We start from the raw sequence: 24,763 nt of genomic DNA, 5'->3' as shown, positions 1-24,763 counted from the left end.
AACATATGCTATGGAATAGTGTTGAGTCGAGTTATGATGTGTGTACGTGTGGTGTGTGAATCTCAGGTGCTTGATGTACAAATTTACAGGAACTTTTTCGTCGTAATTAAAGTAAAGATGGCATTCTTCAAATATAATATGGGGATAGCAAGCTTTTGTGAACTTTTGGGAGAATGTTGCTTTTCTGGTGTGGAGTATTGGTTCCGGTATTCATTCAGATGGATGCTGTAGGCGATCGTAAAAGGGATTTGAATTACCGATAGCTCGACATCATAATAATAAAATGTTAAATACTGTTCTGGTATGGAGCCATTCTTCGAGAAGCCAATCAGCTGTCCTGCAAGAGAAATACCTTCCAGCCAATCACGAGGCGTCTTGTTTGGATGGCTGTCAATCAAGGCCACGTGTTACAAATTACTGCGTAATTAGACGATGCGTTGCGTTTCTGCCGGAAAGTAATCTTTATGCATAAATATTCGCTTTGTATAAAACCCCATTTGGCTGCTATTTTACACCACAACTCCTGACAACTCCGGTAAACAATTCCAAATACAATTTACTAGAGCTAAGAGGTTTAGTTAGTGAAGCAATGTTTGATGAGTCGTAGGGTACTCGTGAAAAAGTGTCGCGAAAAATCCCGGATAGTGCACGAAAAAGGCACTCCTTCGTTATTTAATGAAATGTTAATAAGGTTGCACACCCGCGGTGGAACAATACATAACACGTGCGAAGAAGAAGAACAATATAACATCATATTTAACAAAGGGAGGAGCTCTCTCGTGTGACGTTTCAATGAGACGTTCTTAAACCTCTTAACAACCACCGTAAGGACAGGCAGCTGCGAGTAGCACAATTAAAACATTTGCGCTTCCGATACGAAGCACACTTGAGGTTCCAACGGACAACGAAGACATCTCAGCCTAGCCAAGATATTTTCACTCCAGCGGCGAACCTGAGCATTCGATCACCAACTCCAAGCAAGTCAAAGCTCTCGGGGTCTACACGCAACAACAAGTAATTTCAGCAAGATAACGGTTCGTTCGAGCTGTAAGTGGAATATTATTGGTATAATATATTCCAAAAGAGCTCCAGCTCGGAAAAAAGAGGAATTTTTAGTAGTCTCGCAAGAACAAGCAGCAAGCTAAAGCTTTCATCATGCCTAGGGCTTTTCTAGTCAAGAAAAACAAAAGTCCAAGATCGCCAGGCGGAGAGAAAAGAAGTTTTCCGGATGAAGACTACAACCCGAACTTTAACTATGTTGACAATAGAATATTTTCAAGTTCGTCTGCGGTTTCAGGAATAATTCATTCGCCGACTGAGTCAGATAAATTTCCCGTGTTAAGTTCATTAACTTCGATGTTCACCCCAACCAACACAACTGCCAGCTGTAACAGCGCCTTCAAACCGTTCAAAACAGAGAAAGAGAATTCTTCGAAGAAGCAAAAACCAAATCCTCAGACCTCAGAAGTCAAAGCTGAAAAATCGACAAAGAGCAGTAAGGAGAGCAACACGACAAACCGCGACTTGGTTAATGATAGGCATTCAAGTGAGCACGGGGGACCCAAAACAGCCGTCTTAGAACACAAGGAATTCGCTATTTTCAGCGAAAATAACAATTTCCCAAAACCCAAAGGCCCTCTACCACAATCTCAGTTTATTTGCCAGCTTTGTGACGAAGTCTACACGGATCCCTTTTCTCTAGCGCAGCATAAGTGTAGTGGAATTCAACACACGGAGCACCGGTGCCCAGAGTGCGATAAGGTGTTTAGCTGCCCCGCGAACTTAGCATCGCATCGAAGATGGCATAGACCAAGATCTCCTCACGAGAAAAAAACAGCTCCAGCGCCTCCGATTAAAGAAGCAAAAAAGTTCGAAAACGCTGAGAGCGACGTTGAAGCCGATCAGAAACCAGGATCACCTCCACTGGAATCCGATCGCAGCACCAGCCCGGTAAGCAACAGGCAAGGGCAGTTCGTATGCACTGTGTGTAACAAGACATTCAGACGTAAAGCGTATTTACGAAAACATATGAATAACCACACGGACGATCGTCCATATCCCTGCCAGTACTGCGGAAAGGTATTTCGAAGCCTGACGAATCGAGCCAAGCATGTCCTGAACCACGCTGTTGGTCCAAAGACATTCACTTGTAATGTTTGTGGCAATGGATTTTCTAACAAGGGAGGCCTCGACCGTCATTCACGTATTCATGCAGGTGAAATATACTCTTGTAAACACTGCAGTAGTACTTTTTATAGCTCGCCTGGTCTAACAAGGCACATAAACAAGTGCCATCCTCCAGAAAACCGCCAAGTTATTGTACTCCAAGTCCCTGTACGGCAAGGCTAGACTCACATCCAAAAGAACACAAGACAATCTAACTTATATATTTTGTATATAGTTTCTAAGATGCGAGCGAAATTGTAACATATAGATATATTTACAGAGAAGGAAAAAAGAAAAGTAAATTTAAAACAATATGTAGTTCTGCTATGGATTTTAATATTCGTTGTACATAAAAATCGTTCAGTGTTTACAAATTTAGTACATCCACGAAATCGTTCGAGAATTCTTTCACATTGGCAAAAAAATAATTTATCGACGGTAATACGAATTGTCTTAAATAGTCTCAATTTGTGTAACTTCTTGTGTTTAGATTGAAAGTTGTTTTACGTTCAGTAGTATGTGTTTTAGTTTTTTGTTTGTTGAGAACGATGCAGCTGCTAACAAGTGTTTTTTTGGCCATTCGCTTATGTAAATTCGGTTACTGAATGCTAGCGGAATCTCTGATGGAAAGGTTCAATTCAAATAAACAACATAAACGGAAGAAAAATTCCAAACTTGTTATTGTTGCTCATTTGAACTCTAGGGGAAAATATTTCCGCGCGTTGTCTGTGTTGTTAACCTTTATTACTGTCCAACTGAGGACTTTTTAAGTAAAATCGCCAAGCATAAGCCCCATCTACAATCATAGCTATAACTATTTGTAGATACCATCAAAGAATTGTAGCATTTATTCAACTATATACTAAATTCAACGTGTCCTAAATAAAAACTATGGTATTTTTCTAAGTCAAATAACTAGGTCCTAGGTTTAGTAGTATTAGATTTCGAGATTATGCACTTCTTTGTCTCTAAAACCTTGCTTCTCTGGCAGTAATCTTGAAGCTCTCGATCAAAATATTGTCGCACTAACTCACTTTCTTAAATTCGATCAGGGCCTCAGGGTACGGGCTTTCAAAAATCAAGGAAAAATACCTATCAAATTAATATCCTCTACATTTATATTCAAGACAATACAGACAGTTATTTTCTAGCTTTCAATTGAAATATAAAGTTTTATTCCCCATTAATTTAGTCTATTGAAAAATCGATGAAAGGAAATTCTTGTCCACGAGTTTATCTGTTGCCAACGTAGCAAAAGAGGCAAGTGTTTAGGCAACTAGCATGATTCGCGATGGAATGTATTTGGATAATGCTATCAGGGTTACCAAGAGTGCTTTACTCTTTAAAAGAGTATTTTAAAAAACACATTTTTCTCGTTCAGTTGAAGTGTCCTTTCCGCCTGAGATCAAATACGAGATTGGACAGGCCGAACACAATCGGAGAGAAGGCCGGAATTCTCACATTTCGACATCCTGATGACTCGAGCCATGTTTACAAATTTTGGATGCTACTTTGGCCAAAGTGGGAGGATAGACTCTAAATGAGAAACTTTGGACTAGCTTTTTATTGGGAGACAGTGTTTAATAACAATGACAAAATAGCAATACTGTTTAAGACATATCAGAATGTTAAATTATGAGCTAAACCTCAAATTTTATTGGTCGAAAGTTGTACTCTATTTAGAGAATTTTTTTTGATCGCTCGCTAAAAGGCCTTTAAAAGACACTGGCCGACGCGTGTATCCAAAGCGGCTCAAGATCATAGCTTTGGTAACGATTTTTGGCAACCTATTTTTAAATTATTGCTTTATTTAGGACGCACGCTTTAGCCAAACTTGTGTTTTCAGGAATTTTTGGCAAGGTCTTCGTATACTTTTCTGCTATTCATAGCGTCTTTTCTTCCATCGAGAATAGCTGTTTAAATATTCTGCTCTCCTAGAACCATACCGGAATTTCTCCTAGCTATCAATGACTGTATTGTTGAAAGAACTCAAAAAATACTGGTTGCTTAGGTAAAGTCTTGATCCAAGAAAAATCCCTGACGTTAGCCATAAACACGTTCATTTAATATTTATTCTTATGGAAATAGTAACTCAAAAAGATATGAATAATGACTTCGATTCCGATGGATATATATCGATCCAATTATTCCAGATATTAGCTGCTTTTCTCCCTATTGGAGGTGTATATTTTGAGTCAAAACATTGAGGGTTATTTATTTAGACGCAATGAGCCAGAAAAGAAAAAAAAACGCATATTAAAAAGCTATGCGAAGAACCTGTTTTGATCAAATAAAATTTATCATATTTCCATGGAGCTCATATACAAATCCAAGATCGAATGAAGAATGAATAAAAATTTTGCATTAAGATGTAACGTGTCTTCGTGTCCAAGAACAAAAGACCTGTATACAATCCATAGACTTTTGGCATTCGCAGCAGGCTTAAAAATGATTATATTTCTGATTCGCTTAAATTGCAATTTGCTTACAAGCCAGTGTCCAAAAAAAAAGACTATAGATAACTTTAGTTAAACGAAGGCACGAAGATGAGTCCAAGGATCCAAGACTGTTAATCAAAAATAGTAAAGGAGACAGACATCAACCTGTCTATCGGCTTCACATCATTCATGTATGAACGTATCCTATGTAAATTTTACTGGTCGCATCAGGCCATAGAAATGTGTATTTAAGCGTGAATGAAAATAGGGTGACTTGTGCAAACCATCAAAAAGGGGAATTCTTTAAGGAGTTTATTAGAAATTTTTCCGGATGAGGTGGATTTGAATGGGAAAAAAAGGGTTTGTATTTGATATCAGAGTCTACAATGACAACCTAGTGAAGTGAAGACCGTACATATGCTGTATCTAAGCAATGGAATGAAAGGTGTCGTTTCAACGTTTGAATCAGTGTTGACTCGATGAGGGGAAAATACTGCCAAATGCCGCTAAAGCCACACTTTATGAAACCTTTTAGCGAAAATCACTACAAATATTCAATTTATTCAGTTTTGGACACCATCGTTTAGTTCTCAGTCGAGCTATTCAATGGGGGTGCATTGTGATATGACTAAAGCATGGTCCTTTGTTTTCGATCAGTAGGAAAACGAGTACAATAATAGACGTCATCCCACAAGCTATGGGCCCTTCAAAAGAAGCATTATCTAGCAAATATTCCAACGCAAGGTCAAGAAATCTATTTTATGAAAAATTTTCACTTCTGAAAGACCTTTCTCTTGCAATTTCGTGTTTTTTTTTAGTTTGTCTTTTGTTCTCTCTCTTTTTTTTTTGTCTCTAAAAACAGAAACCTTTGCTTTGTCTCGAGAATTTCGAACCTCTATTTACAAGTTTGTTTGATATCGGAATAAGAAATTTCATAAAAGGCATTTATTTTATGTCATGTGACGTTAGTTCGCCGATTAGCGGCTGTTAGTTCAGCTGAGGAGATCTCTATCTGTTACCAGGGAGAGTAGAGCTATTGAATATTCAAATAAGAGCAAATTTCTAGGGCCTCGCAGCTTGAAAAGAGCGCAGTTCATGCGACTACAAGCTCCTCTGTTTAGGATGGAAGCCACTGGCCTTATTACGCAGGTTAAATATCGAGATATCTCAGAATGGAAGCCGATATTCTTAAGATCTTAAGTGAAGATCAGATCTTTCTGTTTCTTAAGCACCGATACAATAAAATCAACTGGTTTACTGGTATCGTTTTGATAATTCCGGTGTATAGAAAACTTCTGGTAAATTCTAAGAATATTTTTCTAATACACAGGTTTTAAGTTTTTAATAAGGTGTTTTTGAAACTGAGGATTAATATCGAAAAATCAACGCAGGAATTAGACTTTTCTATATCAACAGCCAGCAATTTTGATCAAATACTGAACTGCGAGAGAATGTTCTGATCGAGCAATTTTGTGCCAATGTTTGCGGTTCAGGAGTGGCCCAAGCTCAAAAACAAGATGAAAAACAAACGTACAACATTGTTTGGTTCACTACTGTTACCATGGTGATTAAGAGTCGGCAATCCACAGCCAACGCTTGTGATGTTTTTGCCTCGACTGACTTCCAAAGCCCCCGGAACACTATTAATATTATTTCCATTTTTGATACACGTTTTAAAAGGATCTCTACTTTTGGTTAATCAAAAATGATTTGAACTGCCAATTCTCGGAACATTTTTTTAGAGTATCCTGGACTCTAACGTATGAAGAAATTTTCCAAATTAATTTCCATCGAAGGCGGAGCTAAAGCCCCGGGAAAATAATCTACTCTTCATTCATTTCCGCGACCCCAAAGCTTGGGATGCAAATATTTGCGAGCATAGATAAGGAATTATTTGGTCGACTATAGATGACAAACTTTTACAGGAAACATTAACACTACTGCTTTGTCGGTATTTCTGCGCCTTGACATTCACACACAAGGGAAAGTTCTAATTTGAACGGAGTTTTATCACCATTAGTTCTACTACAATCTGAAATGTGTGTTTTCCCTAAGCGACGGCTCTCACTCACTTAACTCTCATGAAATGACATGTGGACCTTTTGTTCTAGTTGACGAATTCTTTGTGGTGGTGAACGATTGCTCGGTTACAAGAATTACCGCACTAGAATTTCGAGACAAATGAGACCCAGATTTTGAAAACAACTTCAATGTTGATTTTAAAAACAATCTTCAAGGGTTGGAAACAGATTCGTAAACAATTTCTAGCGAATTTTCTTTTAGGGAATCGGGAAATTATACTGTTCTAGTCATCATCTAAAAGTCATAATATCCCCTAAGTACATCAGTTATCTACTAATTCAAAATGAGTATAGAGCTTTCCTAAGATCGAAATACTAAAGAGCATTTGTTATATAAATCGGTTCTAGAAAGATGGGTATTTTTACAGTTAATCTAGCGCGCCCTTCCCCTAAATAGATCTTTGGTCAATTAAAAATATTTTTTCAATGATAATTCTAAAGTCTGCCTAACAAGGGTTTGTTTTAAGAGCATATGAATAATTTTAGGTAGTTTGTGAATCGAGTTGTCTGTACCCTGCTGTGTTTTGCCGCGTTGAAATTGATTCACCCCCAAGTTCACCGCGCGCGGCTTGTTTAGTATATCGATATTTCGGGGCCTTGTTTTTTTGATAAAAGCTTGATCGATAAATAGCCATCGAACGGGTTAAGTTATCCATCAGACCGCGATTCAAAGTCATTAGTCTTCAAAATGCTGTCAGGTGTCAAAATCTTTTCTTATTCCCACGAGTGACCACCTCTGATCTCCGTGAAAGGAAAGGGTTCAAGTTATAAAGAACTCTTTCCTTTCTCTCTTGCGGTATTTAGGAATCATTCCTAATCTAAACAGTTGAATTACGTTCATAACAACTTTAAATTATATTTCTCATAAGCGCTTAATCACATTAGGAGAATTCCCTAAATGAGACAAATTCTATATTATTCAAAATGCTTTTCAAAATGCTTTTCAAAATGCCTCACTGAGAATCTTTGCCAATTATTGCTCTGGAGGGAATTAATTTTTTTGTCGAACAGTCGAAAAACACAGCCTATTGTTTGCGAAAACTTGGGGATTTCCGTAATTGATTAAGAAAAAAATTCCAAAACCAGTGTTTCAATCAATGGTATTTATTTTTTAATTATTTCTATTGAATTTACATGTAAATGTTCTGAAGAATGTCCAACGCGGAATTCTTCAAGTCTGTTGTCGGTCAGAGTTGAGAAAACTCTCTCTACACCATTGCGTATAATAACAGAAACCTAGACTCCAGGGAGGCACAAACATACGCCGGCACATCACGACTTCCAGTAATTACCGAGTTTCTTAGTATCTAACAAGGTTTTTCCTTAACAATCGAGTGATTTTAGGCAACTTCAGCTGTGTTAATAACATTGTTTACGGTAAAAACAGATGACGGGAGGTTTGAAGCAAAGAGACTCACTTAGAACCTGGCTGCCCAGTCTTGAGTCGCATTTAGAATAACTTTTTACTTAGACTCGATGGCATTTCTCGCTCTATTCGGGGGGATTTTTTTCTCATGCAAATACCTCATACAGAGAAATGATTTCTCATTCGTTTTCCATTTGGATTGTTTTGGTGTTGTTGCTATCCCAAGTATTAAATCATCAATAGAACTTCCGTTTTCTATATAACCGGTAATTGATATATCACTCTGCTCTTTTTGCCATTTAAATAAATGTTCTCGACTTTTTCAAATAAATCCACACCAGAGATTTGAACCTCCGGAGGTGAAAACATAAAGGCAACTTAAGATAATCTCTTTGGATCAAAGAAGATCTTTCATTTGTGATTTTTACGCTGTCATTTTCAATCCCGTTCCTTATTGAAACATTTCAAAAACGATTCGTATCAACTGGCGATTTATTTTAGGGATTTAGTTCGAATTCTCTGATAGAATACAAAAACGCTTGGCGTATACCCGGCAAGGAAATGAAGGCAAAATCGTCATTAGCCTTGCGCGTAGGCTCTAAGAGTTGAAAGTAATTTCCACCACGATTCTTTACTACAACGCTCTTTATTCGCTTAACGGTGCAGTGTTATTCTTAATTCTCTTTTTCTCTGTATTTAATACGATCGTAATTATTGGGGCTAATGAGAAAAGGCGAACAACGCATCGCAATATAAACGAGAATACCAATTGTTTTGTAGAATAATAAACGCTTTTTGGAACAATAAAAGAGGCCATCTGCACCTTGATAAAAATCAATTGATCGCTGGAGTTGTTTTAAATCACCAAGTTTTCGATTCGGAAAAGCCCCGCCATGGCTCAACTTGATACTATCATTCAGTTCCATTACATACTTAAAGTTGGACTTAAGTTAGTGCCGCTTGCTAGCGCTAGCCTAGACACTTTACATCGAAAGCTTATAGTTCAATCTCTCGGCACTTTGCGTTATTTTGGAGCAATTTCCTAGAACTTAGCCGGATGGCTGTCAAACCTTCTAATTTTATCAGTTCAAAAACTGACAAACTCCTGGAACATATTGGCGTATTTTTGCCGCTCGTTTGAAGATAATTCATTTGACTGCTAAACAAACCATGTGAAAACAAACACTGCTCTTTTAGATAGCCATGCATTAACCAAATGAAGGGGTCGTAAATTTGCAATTTGGCGCAATGACAAATGACTTGGAAGATCTGAGTTACGATTGAGCGATTAAGTTCCTGATTGAAAGCCAAGCTTGACTATTGTGACAAACAGCCAGTGCGGGATTCTTTAGGAAAACCCTAATGCGAGTTTGATTAGAACGAGAGATGGCTATTTATCAATTAAGTAGAAGCAAATGATATTCGAATTTCAAACCAAAGTGTTTGTGTTTTTGGTTTAGTGGATAGTAAATGAAATTATACACCGTAGAAAAGACATGGAAAATTATGCTTAATACGTGCGGAACGGAAAGGAAGTAGATCTTATCGACGTCCTTATATCATGTTTTTTCTTGATATAATTCACTTTTATGTCTTTCCGGAGAGGGCAAAACAAGTAGCAGTTGAACTTCAACGAAATAGATAACTAATCTTAAAAGAAAATCAATTTGGATTCTGGCATCGGTTTAAGTAAACTGACTTTGAATTAAAAGAGGATTTTGTTTTGGTGAATGAAAGATATTGAAAAACGACTTGGATAAAATGCAATTATGATTCCTTCCCTAAATAAAATCTCTACTAATTATTTGTACACCAACATTTCCCGTTTGCGTCAGTCGTGAAGAACATCCGGCTGACAAAAACAGTCCCTTTTAATGACTCATTTACAATTCTCTGGTCTTTTTATAATTTCATTTACTCAAACACATTTACAACGACTGGAAATCAGATGTGTGCTTAAACTCTTGTTAAAAGACCCCCACCTCTTGTGATTTCCATTTTACTGACAATAAAAGTAAATAAAATGATTGGAAGAGCTGAAATAAAGTCGAATTGAATAGACTTAAAGATTATCCTTGTTTTTGATCCTCTTACTGAATAACGCCTCGTTGAGCAAGTTGACCCACTACCGTACAAGATCAACAGATACAGTTGATCATGACTCTTAAACACGACAGTTTTTCGCGTTCATTTGCATTGTCACTACCTCCCAGAAGCTTTAGAATTCTGATACCGACAAGTTAACTTTAAAGCGGATCTTTTTGAGAGATTTCTAAAACTTAGCGACGAGTTTTTGGCACTTCTCCTTGAGATAATGTACACTACTAGAACTCGAATCGTGAGTTTAGGACTAAGTATTTGGGTTTCGGCACCAAGAAATACTTGGCCAGTCTGGCGCAAACTTTCAGCTGCACAGTTAAATGATAACAACAAAACTTATTTCCTGTCGGAATAGAAATGGCTGGACTTCGCGTTTTAATCTAGAATTAAATATTTTGGAAAGGAATAATGTTACCGCTATCTAACCGTGTTTTCCACTTGAATAGAGAAATGTAAAATAAAACAATGAATGGAAACAAATTATTGCAGCGTAAAATCTAATGCTAAAAGGCAAAGGCAAAGGATGCCGTGCGAGGCTTTTTCGTATCTAAATAAAGCATTTGTCTTGTTGAAATACACCAAATAATGAGATTATGAAATTCGACGTTGGTAACACTTTTCCCATTCATATTTTTAATTTTTTCTTTAAATATAATTAATCATAAAAATTCAATAATTTTTAGTGATTATCACTTATAGGTTTACACTCTTTATTTGTAACGACATTGTCTATTGTACTTATTTTCTAGTATAACAGAAAGAAAGAAAGAAAGAAAGCCCTTGATTTGCAACAAATACATCTAAAATTCTGCGATTGTTAAATTCACAAATAGATTTTCCTGATTATTTTTTTAATATTTTAAAGTTTTTTTTAGTTTGTTTTCAAGTTTAATTTTTACAAGAAATCTAAAGACAATAATTTTTCATAAATTCTAAATTTTCTAAAATGCACATTCTCACGTTATAATTTAATATCCATTTAAATTTATACATTTCAGTTTTATTAGCCTTTTTCATGTCTTCAAATCTCCCTCCTGCATCAAAAATTTAATGTTATAAACGTTTTAAACAAGTTTTTCTACCATTCTACCCTGCGAGCAGAGTCCTCTTTAAACTCCTCTACGGGCGAGAGGAGCTAAAAGGAAACTCTGCTCGCAGGGTACTACCATTCCCACTTCATGACCTGAATTAGAAACACCCCGTCTAAAAGGCTAAACTGTTGCTAATTGTAAAGATGAGCAGCACCTTTTTAGAAGCACTTTAACTATGTCTTTAAGCTGAAGAACAGAAGGAAATAGGAAGCAAGTAGAACAAAGAGAAAGAAAGTTATTGTGTGGGGAAAAAAGAAACGAAGTTTGAAAAAGCATGAAAGAAATTAAGTAATTAGTGAAGTAATTAAGGCGAATAAAAAAAGAGAAGAAAAAAGGAGAAAAAAAGACACAAAACTTCAGCATATGTTATTTTCAAAACCTTTGGAATATAGTAATTATTACTTTTGAAAGAATCAAATAAAACAAAAGCAAAATGAAAAAAATAAAAATCACAATTGAGTAAACTTTTTATTAAACTATATACTTATTAATATTGATCTTTTTTTAAAGTTAGTATTTCGAAAAAAAGATGTTAGGGACACCTTGAGGTAGGTTAGACTCCTGAACCACCTTGTTCCAACCACGACAAATATATTAGAATAGAAACGCTGAGCTCATTTAATGGCCGAAGTTAATTTCGTACTCATTGTATTGCCTAAAAATATGCATAGGATAAATCCTTCCGTTTACAAGTGAGTATAATTGCTTGTTGGGTATCCTCTGTGTTCGTGAGATGTTTTCCCGTTGGTTCTCCGGGGTTTTTTTTCTTTCTCTCTCTCTTGTACTCATTCTAAGTTGACTTTTCGCAAACCTTGTCAAAAACTATTTTTTTAAATAATGGTTTGTCTACGATTGGAGTAAACTAAACTTGTAATTAATGTGCTGGCATTTTGCCGCAGCAACCAGACTTGTTTGATTAAAACTAAACTTGCTTTATTAAAACCAAACAAAAGGGATTCATAGTCAATAAGATATCAAAACTTAACAGATGAAGGAAGCCGATTGAAAATTAATATGGCTTGGATTATTAGTGAAAAAGGATGAATAACAGAAAGAAAAAAGCCAAGAGAAAAGAAAAAAATGCTTGGCATTTCTACAGAGGGAAAAAGGGCGGGAAAGCCGGAGAGAGAAAGGAAGAAAAAGAGATGAAGTTTAAGAAAGAGAAAGAAAGGGAAGTGGAGAGAGAGAGAGAGAAAATTAGGGAGAGGGAGTCAGTAAAGGCAAAGAGAACTGAAAAAGACGAAGAGGTGAAGAGAGACTCCCTGATATTTTAATTTAACTTAAAAGTTTTAATAATGCAAGCTGTGAAATGGGTAGCAATTACCTAAGTTCTTATCCTAAACAATTTGACAAATCTTCTTTAATAAAGATTATTTCAAGTTTAATTAATTTTAAGTTATGAAGTAGCTTAACGTTGAACATAACACAAGTAAAATTCAACGCTTAAACTACAATATCTGAAGCAGAAATCTTATCTGTACATAAAAGACTGCCTTGCCCTAAATTAGACTGGCAATGAATATAGGACAATGAATTAATTTAAGGATATTGCAACAAAAATCATTTTTAAATAAGACACAAAACAAAAACAAATAACAATAATAATATAACAACAAAAGTGAGATAGGAATAATAATAAAATGTCATTGCGTCCCTTTTCCAATTGTTTATAAGCGAGAGCCTTCGCAAGCATTGTAAAAGTAGGTATTTAGAATAATTAATTCCGAAATAATTTAGTGTTTTGAAGCTGGGCAGCAACGGCTTGGTATAAACAATAGCAAGACATATCCAGCTGTAAAGCTGAACTATTGTATAAGCATGTGTTGAATTACAATTTGTCCTCAGTCTTGAAGATTAAGAGTTTCGTAGAGAATTTTCGTGAAGGTCTGATATTACCTAGTGAATCTTGTGTGGGGCACGACAAAACGTTTCTGGATGATTCGTGAGAAATTCTTTCCGACTACCTTCACAAGGGTCCCCATAAGGTAATACAACTTAAGTCCCTATAAACGTGGACACGTTTCATGAGGCTCTAATATTACCTAGTGAAACTTGCTGGGGACAGATAAAAAATTCCTGGATGAGTTGGGAATAAAATGTCTTAATCTATCTTTCTGACTACCTCCACAAGGGTCCCCACAAGTTAATAACTTAAATCCCCATCCCTCGCCTGTCCTCTGTAACGTACAACCTCCATGATGGACCATTCAAGTCTCATTAGCCTGTTCCGGTATCGATTACCTATATAACCTTGTGGGGACGTACGGATAGAAATAGACCTCTTCGGCTTGGGTAATGTTTTCCCATTTCAGACCACGTGTCATTCCCTTGAGAATAAGATTCTTTGTTTGAGCTGTATCCATTCCATTCTTCTCATGTGCAACCGAGCGCAAACCTTAAACAAAGAAATGATACTCTAGGGAATGACATGTGGTCTGAAATGGGAAAACAATACGTCAGAGCCGAAGAGGTCTATTCCTTGATGAGTTGTAGGGTATGTCAACCTTCACAAAGGTTCCCACAAGGTAATAACAAAAGTCCCCATAAACGTTGCTCCATTTGATTCTCTACAGCTTCTCTACAGACGTAAGTTTTAATACACAAGTTGAGTGAGGACCTGTCGTATAGAAAACTAGTTAACGTATCGCTTTGTCAACTGAAAATGGAACAAAATGTCCTTAAGCCTTGAAAACAATTGAAAAAGGGTCACACAATGGACATCTGTTTGTAGATTTTTCTATGGCATTTCTTAATTAAATTGACTCAAGGGACTAACTTTATACTACACTCAGGGTAGCTGAGCAATCTAGGAGAGATACATGTCGTGTGTCTCAGCCTAGCTAGTCTTGATAAGGGGCAATTCATTTTTTATAAGGGAGGGAAGGGGGAAACTGGAGGGATTTGTCGAGGGCTGGGGTCATTAAAAAATCAGAGGGGACCACAAAAGATCGCACAGCATTTTTACGATAAACAGAACTGAATAGACAGGGCCATTTTAGGATGTAACGACGGATGGGGGGATTAGACGGTATGACCAGGCGATTCCCATCTCCCCTCCCTATAAAAATGAATGGTCCTAAGGTCAAAAGTCTAGTCAGTATTACCCTATTTAGGCGAGGTCACAGTTAGCAACATTGCAAGTAGATAAGATTTCCACGACACTCAGATAAGCTTTGTATACACCCAACACAAAACAAGCTTTTCAAAATAGATTTTTTAAGTATAGCCTCAAGTTATTGAGCCTGTTGTTACAATAGCTCTAAAGTTACTAATCAATGAACAAATCAGGTGTTTGATTATCACAACTGAGGATGATCCACTTAAGATGATGGTTACTATAGAAAATAAAGAGGTTTAAGAACTATGTATTTTCACGACATCAGTTAATGAGAATACTCCCGAATTTTTTCTTCGGTGTTTAAAAAGTTTGTCGCTTTTAAAGAAATCATTTCAGTACATCGTAGCTGCCCTGCTCAGTTTCTCAAGCGCAGTAGGTTAGCAGCAAGCTCTCTTAGGTGGTAGAACAAAACCGATTGTTTCTAAGGAAGCGTTTGTATAGTGTATAGTACAAACAAACGACGCAAATTGCATAGCTTTTAAAAGCATTTTTATTCAGACGGCCCTTCAATGGTCAATATCATCTTAAACATTAAGTTGGAGTTTCTATTACGATTTTGTACCAGGAACCTATTAATTTTTTTTTGTCGCTACAACAAATACGTTCTTATCACATTTACACTAATTTAAAGACTACAGCTTAATCTTTTTGAAGTTCAAAATAAATGATTTTTAGATGAAAACTTTAAAATATAACAATAACCTAATGACCCTTTAACAAAACTAATAGACATAGATTGCTATTTATTATAGCATGACATCTTCTAAAAACTATATCTAGACAGAGAGACGACAGAGATTGTGTTATATTAACTTTAGCATGAGATTTCCTAAAAACTATACAGTATTCTGGACCTTCAGAACAATCTCTTAGAAACCGATTTTGAAAGCCAATCATGCAATCTGAACGAGGTTGTCAACTTGATAATTTTTGCAAAAACTTATTGAACGTTATCGGTAAGGCCGGAAGAAACTTGTTAAGATGTAAATTGGGTGCATCTTATAGTAGAAGAGTATATCAATGAACAACACTGGCAGATGACGATCTTGATCAAAGTACGAAACCATAACTCATAACAAGTATCATTACTAGATTATCAAAAACTCACAACGCTAAGCCAATTGAAAAGTGCTTTCAATAACTACATTCTTAAACGAAGTCCATGCATTTTATACTTATGGATGGGAACGCTACTTGGAATACTGAACTGTGTTGGGGTGTTGGGCCGGGATTTGAATTCTAAAGATGTATATAATGCCAATTGACATGACCTCTTACTAAATACATCTAGTCTAAGCTTAGCATAGCTAAAGATAGATTGTTTTGGCGTATAGCTAAATCCCATCAAACAAGCTAGGTATATAATATGGTGCTTGGTGTGTGTATTTAGTAAACACTTTTTATAATAGAATTAATGTTCGGTTAACTTCTTACAACAACAGTAGTTACTATGGGTTACCGACGCATTGTTGGACAGGGGTTGACGGTGGACCATCGATATCTTAGTTTATCCTGATTAATTGAAGTAACTTACGCCTAACATAATCCCCTGGAAAGACACAACAATCTATCGATGATCGAGTGATAATAGGATCGTCGCATTCGCTGCACATGGCATTGCATGGTCTTTAGAAACAATGGACTCAATATAGCACTTGTCAGGCCCGACACATATGGAAACAAACCTACTATGAACGCAACACGTGGATTCTAATTTCGTTAAATAGAGGCTTTGCACTATCAAGTGATTAGAGCCATGACAGGAACAATTGCATCTCTAATCTGATTTACACGAGAATAAACTCAGTTTCCCTGGGGAAAAAGACTATTGTTGTGCCTCCTGTCATGGATGCCATCACGTGATGGTGCAAAGCCTCTATAAGGAATTTCATTGTCAAACAACTAACGGCTGAGATTCTTATGCAGTTTTCACACAGGTACCATCCTTCGGCCTTTCAGAAAATAACATTGATTTGAAGCAATCAGAAACTCATTTTTTTCTTAGATTGCAAAAATAAGTCTTTGTTTTTCTACATATAAACGACCTATCTTTAATAAGGAAGATTTTCAGTGCCAACGAACAAATAGGGTTAGGAAATAGAATGCCCCAAAGTAGATTTTGGGACACTGCCTTTTTGCTCATGGTGAAGAAACCTTATTAGATACCACTCCTGATTACCTTGCTATCTGCAGGTCACGTGACTCTTTCCCGCCATATTGGATGGCAAAAATTTCTTGATTTTTGGTTTATAATTTTTTACACTTATAAATCATGGAAATATCTTAATCATTAATACATTACTCTTGTTAATATAATTTCAACTGTTATTGAAAATTATGACAGGATGTCACTTAGATGTCCAGCAACTTTCCTCACATTTGTTTTTCAAGTTAATATTTGTACAAATCTTTACTGATACATTGATAATACACACATTAATATTTCCTTCATAATAGACTAATCCTGGTGACCTTTTATTAATTCAATAAAGTATTGCACAATAACATTGTTTATAAATCCAAAATACCCTTAATTTGCATTTAAATATTGGTTTCTAAGAAAGAATTTTAGTTAAGAAATATATTATAAAGATAACAATAAAGTAACTATAAGAAAATCTGTTAATACGAAAGACTTTCCACCAGGTTGCCAGTCCACTTCCAAGATCTCAATAGACCTTATTTGTGGTGTGACAATGTTTTCCCTATTCAGCATGACAAATATCCAGAGGATTCATTTTCTTTTGTTTTTACTCTTCGAAAAATTCATGAGTATCCCAAAGGATACAAAAGGGATAACAATGATATCCCGATGAGTTTCAAAACAATAGCTCTTCATTCCCCCAGAGGTTTGTCACGCTGAATTGGGAAAACATTGTCACACCACGAATAAGGTCTGTTGTCATGCACCAAGGTTTCAATGCGAGGCTTCGTGCATAATGCTCAGTGATTCCTAACGAGAGAAAAAATTAATTTAATTTAGCACCTAGCCTAGTAATGAAACCTTTGTGCGTGACAAGCAAAGCATATCTCGGAAGCAAGCTATCATATAATGAAAAGACAACTGCACTAGGTTTTATTTATACGAAAAAGCTTATGAATGAAAATGAGTAATTTTTTATGTCATTTTAGTCTTGTTAAGAAATTCTTTCATCTAATTTTATTGCATAGAAAATTAGTTATTTAATTATATTAAAGTTCATGGAGTGCAACCATATCTCAAATTCTCTCAAAAAATAAATAGCAATGAAAAAGCTGCAATGCTGGTTGATCTAATGAGAGAAGCTAATGAGAATTGCCTTGTTATTGTCAACCAAGATGGTGGCAGAACTTGCACCCTAACATTAAAAGAAATTGCAATGTAAAGTTAAGGAGAGTTTACCTATTTTTTGTCTTTGTTTACAAGTAATTATCGTTGACTATATTTCCTAAAAGGACATATTCCAAAAAAATAATAACTGATGTAAAATAAGGATGATTGAAATTTAAGAAAAATTAAATAAAAAAATAATTACTTTTTTTGTTAGGTATGAAACTACTGGGGGAAAAAATAGCATCTCCATTTTTTTTGCTTTACAGTACTTCTTGATCACTTGCAGGAAATTGTACGAATTGCCATTGTGACAGAAAATTGTAAAATTTCGTGCATGTCATTGACAATAATACTGTAATACAAATGAAAAATTGCCAAATTTAGAACTCTAATTTTAGAAATACAAGCATGAATGTTTGTTCATGGTTGTATTTCTGTATAAATTACAATAAGCTTTTCAAAACAATTACAGAAATGCAGCAAGAAATAATAAATTGAATTTCAAATAGAACTGATTTATCATCCTACTTGTACATGCATGCGTGTGTAACTCATTAGCTAATTTCAATGGTGGGCTTCCTGTGGTATGCAAATAAATAATCAAATAATTTGCATATCACTTGGTTTGACAACATATGCAAATTCAATCACTCTTAAATATGCTTAGGCTTTGCAATGCCAAACAATCTTTTACACGACTCATTTGGTAAAATCAGCCAGTTTCACTTCAAAATGTGTTGGTTTAACACACAAAAGCCTGCACATAAAAAAATGTAATAATACACAAAATGTGTTCATACTTTTGTGCATTGTGCTATAACAACCAGTTTAATAGTAGTGGGGAAAGAGTTAGTATACAGTTATAAACCTATTTCAAAAAAGATTATCAGAGCCAAAGGTGTTAGGCAACAAGCAATAGAAGATAGGGCAATCAAAGATGCAAGAATAGCTAAAATGACCTCTGTTTTTTCCCCTCATCAAGAACATGGAGGTTAGCGTTATTTGTGTCTCTAGTTGTATGCCCATAATATTATTCTTTTCCATTTTGGAATGACCTATCGCTTATCTTCTATTACTCCAACTCCCCTTTTTTGAAACAGGTATATAATATTGACTCTTATCCTCTTGATATAAAGTCTAAATGTCATAGGCCTCTTAGATGTAAGAAATCCAGTTTATTATAACAGCCCTATTAAGCTCCATTGTGGACCATGTGTCATCCCCTTGGGAATATAATAATTCTTTGAGTTACAACTATGTTAGTGTATATCAAATGACACCAGTAAACAAAGAGACAATATTCGAGTTCTCTGTAATTCAGTGCACAAAAATTAACGCTTGCAAACTCGCAAAATTAATGTGGGTGAAATTTTGTATTTAGTGAGTGACAAAATAACTTATTGAAGGACTGAAAAGTTCAGAGCCTGCATCAAGTTACGTTTGTTATTCACCATGTCCAATCACTAGTAACATTGACATTTTTGCTGAGATTAAAACTTACTAGCAAGGTTTTGCTAGTGAGTTTAGAAGTTAATTACGTGTTCTTTAATTGGAAAATATTACAATGAAGGGTAGAAGCTTTTAGAATAAGCCAGTTCATAGTTTAAGAATTGTTTTCAGTGCACATCTGGTTTTATCCCAAATTTCTCACCTTCTTTTGTTTAATTAGGATCAAAAGAAGGTTTAAACAAAAGAAGGAACTGGTTTATTATCCCAACTCAAATCATCCCAAATCAAAGCTCAATTCATTTTGTTTATTGACAAGGCAAAAGCTGCAAATTATTCTTTCTTTAGAGAAAACTTATGATGAGACCATATTTGCAATCTATCTGTACCATTACCCAAAATAGACTGAAGAAGATACGTGGTAAACATGACATAAAAATACCATCTAACGATAAGGAAATAGTAGATAGCCATAAGAGAAAGAATTATAAAAAGTAGCCAAAACAAGAGAGCAGCTTTCAATTGATTTCTTGCTCTGGATTCAACGTGCAGTTCACTTCTGGGCTCAGCTTCTTCTCGAGGACAGAAACCTTGACCGTCGGCATAGAATTTCCTGAGTACTTTTTCCTTCTCCTCCCATTTTTCAGTACACCACTTTTCCAGTCCCTTTTCATCCTCTGGTAACATTTCTATTGGATATCTTTCAAAGTGAAAGTGAATTTCACGAGGGAAATTTCCAAGAAGAAGATCCAACTCCCAGAATGAACGATTAACATCATAGCCTACAGTTACGTTGTGGACAGCTTGCAATCTACCATGGCGCAGCTTTTGTATACAATAAGTAAATCCCCGGACGCGTGGATGAAGGACATATTCATAGCAGGGGAGGTTGTTTTTCCTTGCAAAACTATCACTTTTAACTTTGGTGGCACTATCAAGATTAGTTCCCTCAGGGAACAGAAGTAGCTGCAGAGGGTAAGACACTTCATTGTAATAGTCTAAAACTTCTCTTAGGTAACCCTCATCATGTTGCCAGCGTCTTTTTAAGAATATGAACATGGCATTCTGCATTGCCCAGCCTAAAAATCAAAGACAGTCTGATCCGTCATTCAATAATCACTCAATATCTGCCATTAGAATAAAGAGGTACTTACCTGGTCCAGGGATATTCTTTAGATCATCTTTAAGTATAATTTTCTCATGTTTTAAGTCTCCATAACGGTGAAGGCAACACCAATAATACATCCAGTCAAGCCGAGAGCGGTGGTTCATGATAATCAGAGATGCCTCATTGGCTGGCGGCTTTTCTCCCGTGATTATAACTTTGACACCAAAAACCAGTTCTATGCATGGGTTTTATGTTATAGAAAAAGATGTTAACTGATTTTTGTTTTCATTTGGGAAAAATGTTTGTTCATAGAACAAGTGCATCATCATCAAAACTCAGTCTTAGAGTCGGAGAGAAAAACCAATATATCTGACTCCCCTGATTCTTCTCAAATATTGTGCATGCATTTTTAACAGTTATTTATTCAAATAATCCTTTATTTAGAAGGTTGATTATATTAATTTAGGTTACTTTTGCTTGACATATTAAGGCTATGAATAGGTTCATCATTTAAATTTAAAATCCCAATATTGTGAAACCAAAACCATTAAAGGCATTCATGAGTTTTTTAAATATTAATGATTTATAAATTGAATAACAGTTGAAAATACTGAAGTGCAAACTTACTAAATTAATTACTCAATTAGCATCCAGTTATCCAATTAGATTAAGGCACAAGCCTAAAGCAAGCTTTATATATTGTTTCTGCCATTAGATGGCTAATTAGTAGCCTAAATTTGGAACGTCAATTGACGTCCAAAATTCAAACTTTACGGTATATAAATGCTGGCTATATTGAAGGGTAATATGTAAAAGTGCTGTAATAAAGTCTTAATGAAGTAAAAGAAAAAGAGAAGACTTACCTAAAAGCGCCTGTTGGAGAATAACAAGAGACAGACGAAAAATGGCGCATGAGGAGAGAAAAAGTATGAATTAAAAAAGTGCTTAGTTATCGACTATCTAATCTCCTACAAGAGCAAGCACAAATACATCTAATAATCCTTGACATGGAAAGATAAACAACAATACTGTTAAACGATACGCATGAAATATCGGCTTACATACCGGAGGAAGGATCAACCAAAGACCAATACTTCGATCATTATACCAACGAAACCATGAAGGTCGACACAGAAGAAGAGGTAGTGACGGACCCATGATAAAAATCGAGCCCAAAAATGAGCTCATATAAAGAATAGTCAAGTATATTAACCCTCCTATTGGGTTCCGCAGCATTTTCGATGTTTTTTTGGGGAGTTTTTGGCCGATAAAGAAGGCTTTTCCTCCCCCTTCGATTGCTTCTTATGGTTTCTATCGATTTTCGCGGGTTTTGATTGTCGCAGTGCCTCATGGGTAATACTTCCTTCATGGAGATTTCTGGGTAATTTATATCCCGCTGTAAAATAATAATTAAAAAAAATACACTGTAATATCAAATAATAATAGAGTATACATTTTAAATATTCTTATTTTTAATTACTTGGGACTTGATGTCAAGGAGCTCTTTTCTTGCTGGCCCGATATCGAAAAAATTATAGCCCCCAAGTTTCCATGCAGGAAATGAAAAATGACCCACTCCTAATGCTCAGTTTTATAGGCAGCCCACCCCTTTTAAGAAGTTCAAAATTGTGTGAACCACCCCCTGGTTTAACCCCGTTCCCCCCTTTAATTTTTCATCGACGAAGTTATGAAGTGTTTGAAAACTTTATCGTTGCTATAGCAACGTAGGTGTCTTGAAAATCTTTGGTCTTTTAAGAGTTGGTGAGGTATCAAAGCTATCAGCAATGTATGCCTTCAATGCATTTTTGATTCCAAAAGATACACCTTTACAAGGCGGATCCAGGGTTTTTTTGAAGGGGGGGTCTCAGGGGTAAATTTTGTGGGCAAAGAAATTTTTTACCACAGAAGGCCCATTTGACCTAAGGAATGACATGGGGGGTCGCGACCCCCCCGAACCTCCCCCTGGATCCTCCCTTGATTTAGATAGAAAAATCCAAAATGGTGTGAGCCACGTCTCTCGACTTATTGTAGTACGAGATGTGTGACATGACTTCATTTCTCAATCTGACAAGCTTCAGCGTGGCGTGACGACACTTATAGCGGCTGCTTAGGATACTATAAGGCGTTCCTTGTTAGTTGCTCGTTCAGCTAAATCATTGTTTCGGATTTAATTTCGTACTCTTTCCGCTATGGATAACTTTATTATCACTTTATTGACCATTATTTTGAGTTTGTTGGTGTACGCTTTACTAAAGTTACGTAACCGTCATCGTGCTGGGGCGATACTGCACCAACTCTATAACCCCATGGTTGACCACGATGGAATACTCAAAAGGAGACTTGATCCCTTTGAGAAAGCGATGTTCTACATGTCCAGCGAAGGAAAAGAAGGTTCTGGTATTGATGTTACAGTCTTGCTCATTAACTCACAAGTTTCTTTGGATGCCAGCTTGGTGCAGAGAGCCCTTTCTCTTCTTAATGAGCGTTACCCTCTGTTACGTATGCGAATCCATGAAGACTCGAACAATAATCTTTGGTTCAAAGAAATGGAGGATAAATCTCGAATCATATTCAAGACTATAAAGGAAACTGCTCGCAACTGGGAAGGGATCTTTGAACAAGAAAGTCAAAGATCTTTTGATATGGGAAATGGCCCTCTGTGGAGAGTTACAATGCTGCAAGAATTCTTTGACTCCGATAAGAGACACTATGAAAACTGCTTGATATTTACATTCCATCACATTATCTGTGATGGAGGTTCAATTATGGCGCTTTATTCTCAATTTTTAGAGTATGTCAACGACTTAAAAGCCGGAAAAAACGTAGAGGTCGAGAGCATGAAGCTGTTAGAGCCCTGTCTTTCTCTAATGAGTCACAAGATTCAGGCTACCTTTCTTGAGAAAACTTTATTTTATTTTCTGCCATTTGTTTTGAGAGTTAGAAGCTTATTTTTCAAACCAAAGAAGAATTCCTTCTTGGAAGTCTTCCCCCCAGTGATCTTGCAGAACCCCTCTGTTGAGAAAAAGACTGTGGTAATCCCAAGGGTAATAAAGGCAGATGAAATGTCTAAAATAATCAAGAGCAGTAAACAACATAAATGTACTATTCATGGTACCATTACTGCTGCAACTCATCTAGCCATGGCACAGATCCTGCAGTCGGGCACTGGTAATACGTTACCAGATCCTGTATCATTTACGAGTTCCTTCAATGTTTCATTGAGGAAAGAATGCCAACCTGAAGTTAACATGAAGGAATTCGGCTGTTTCATTTCAGTAAACATGATGAATATTCCAACCCCATGTGCAGGCATCACCAAAGAAGTGTTCTGGAAATTTGCACAAGAGTGTAATAAAATGGTCCAAAGCAAGGTTGCTACAAAAGAGCACCATAAATTCCTTAAGATGTTTGCAAATGCTGATGTTAAATCATTGTTCGCTAGCATGATAAACAATGATGAAAGTAATGGTGGAAGGTATGACAACATGTTCAACATTTCCAATCGAGGGCGATTCAGCATTGGCGAAGATGAAGATGATTGGCAGTACAAGTTTGCAGGTACCTACTTTGCAATGGCTGAGCAGCATGCTGGTCCACCTTTGGCCAACTGTGTTGTTTCTGTCAATGGAAACCTTTACTGGGGTTTGATTTACTACCCGAACATTACGACCAGGAAGCAAGCAGAAGAGTTTATTGACTTATCCTTAAACATTCTGAGAGAGGCTTCTGCATCTGTTTAGATAGTAATACTGATGCAGTATTATTACACTAGGCTGCAGGGGACAGAAAATTTGAAGCCATGACACCCTGGGTGCAGGTGGTATGTGCTGCTAATGTGCATGAATTCTTATTCTATCTAATGGTAGCCTTATAGAATGGGTGGTATTGGTATGGTCCTTGATAAGGCTTTCTGTCGTCCACCCTAGAGTGGTAAATACCATTAGACTTTAGAAATAAATAAATAATCAAAAAAAGTTAAAAAAAAAGCAATTTCTTTGGCTATTGACCCCTAGCAGGATTTTCTTATTGCAGAAGACAAACCAATAAAAGTTTACTCATTGTTTTGACTTCTGGGAATGGCTGCAAGGGCCTATTAATAAATGAGGGCGTATACTATTTTGCATTCTTCAATTAATTATTTTCATATTTAAATTCATTCAGATTTATACTCCATTTATTTTTTTTGCAATTTATTATAATTTTAAAAAAAATTAGCACTCACTAGTATTATAATAAAAAAGCTGAAGTCCCTAACCTGTTTGTGTGCTTTTTGTAGTAATGCATAAGGTTTAAAAGTTGAAAATGTTTCATCAAATCAAAGGGTGGGTCCCTTTGGCAAAAAAAATAAAGCCTAAAAAATTTTTTGTGATGCCTTTCTAGATTTTTCTTGACAAGCCCCTTCGGGTTTTTCTCTCTTCAGGCCACCTTGTTAGCTAAATAATATGGGCCCCCCGCCCATATTATCCCGCGGGATTCCCGCATTTTATAGTTGCTTCAATGCGTCACATATTGCGCAAACCTCGTACCCAGGCTCTC

The 24,763-nt window shown here is 36.2% G+C and overlaps 3 protein-coding genes across 3 annotated transcripts; 2 read left to right on the top strand and 1 right to left on the bottom strand.

The window, feature by feature from the left end:
• Positions 1-539: 539 nt before the first annotated feature.
• LOC116294381 (insulinoma-associated protein 1-like) lies at positions 540-2,843 on the top strand. The gene has a single exon (XM_031701978.2). The coding sequence runs from the start codon at positions 1,156-1,158 to the stop codon at positions 2,347-2,349; it is 1,194 nt and encodes a 397-aa protein (XP_031557838.1). The 5' UTR covers positions 540-1,155; the 3' UTR covers positions 2,350-2,843.
• A 15,985-nt stretch (positions 2,844-18,828) lies between these two features.
• Positions 18,829-21,547, bottom strand: LOC116294390 (lysocardiolipin acyltransferase 1). The gene is made up of 4 exons (XM_031701988.2): positions 21,293-21,547; positions 21,091-21,100; positions 20,274-20,462; positions 18,829-20,198 (listed from the first exon to the last, which is right to left on the bottom strand). The coding sequence occupies exons 1-4, from the start codon at positions 21,461-21,463 to the stop codon at positions 19,453-19,455; spliced, it is 1,116 nt and encodes a 371-aa protein (XP_031557848.1). The 5' UTR covers positions 21,464-21,547; the 3' UTR covers positions 18,829-19,452.
• A 758-nt stretch (positions 21,548-22,305) lies between these two features.
• Positions 22,306-24,496, top strand: LOC116294330 (uncharacterized). Its single transcript, XM_031701915.2, has one exon. It carries the CDS (start codon positions 22,417-22,419, stop codon positions 23,965-23,967), a length of 1,551 nt encoding a protein of 516 aa, XP_031557775.2. The 5' UTR covers positions 22,306-22,416; the 3' UTR covers positions 23,968-24,496.
• Positions 24,497-24,763: the final 267 nt, after the last annotated feature.

The sequence above is a fragment of the Actinia tenebrosa genome, unplaced genomic scaffold (assembly GCF_029948245.1).
Source record: "Actinia tenebrosa isolate PJP-AT-01 unplaced genomic scaffold, QUT_ActTen_1.0 PGA_scaffold8__29_contigs__length_14323225, whole genome shotgun sequence".
NCBI lineage: Eukaryota > Metazoa > Cnidaria > Anthozoa > Actiniaria > Actiniidae > Actinia > Actinia tenebrosa.
Note: the sequence above shows the minus strand (reverse complement) of the source record. Positions and strands in the feature narration are given on the sequence as shown.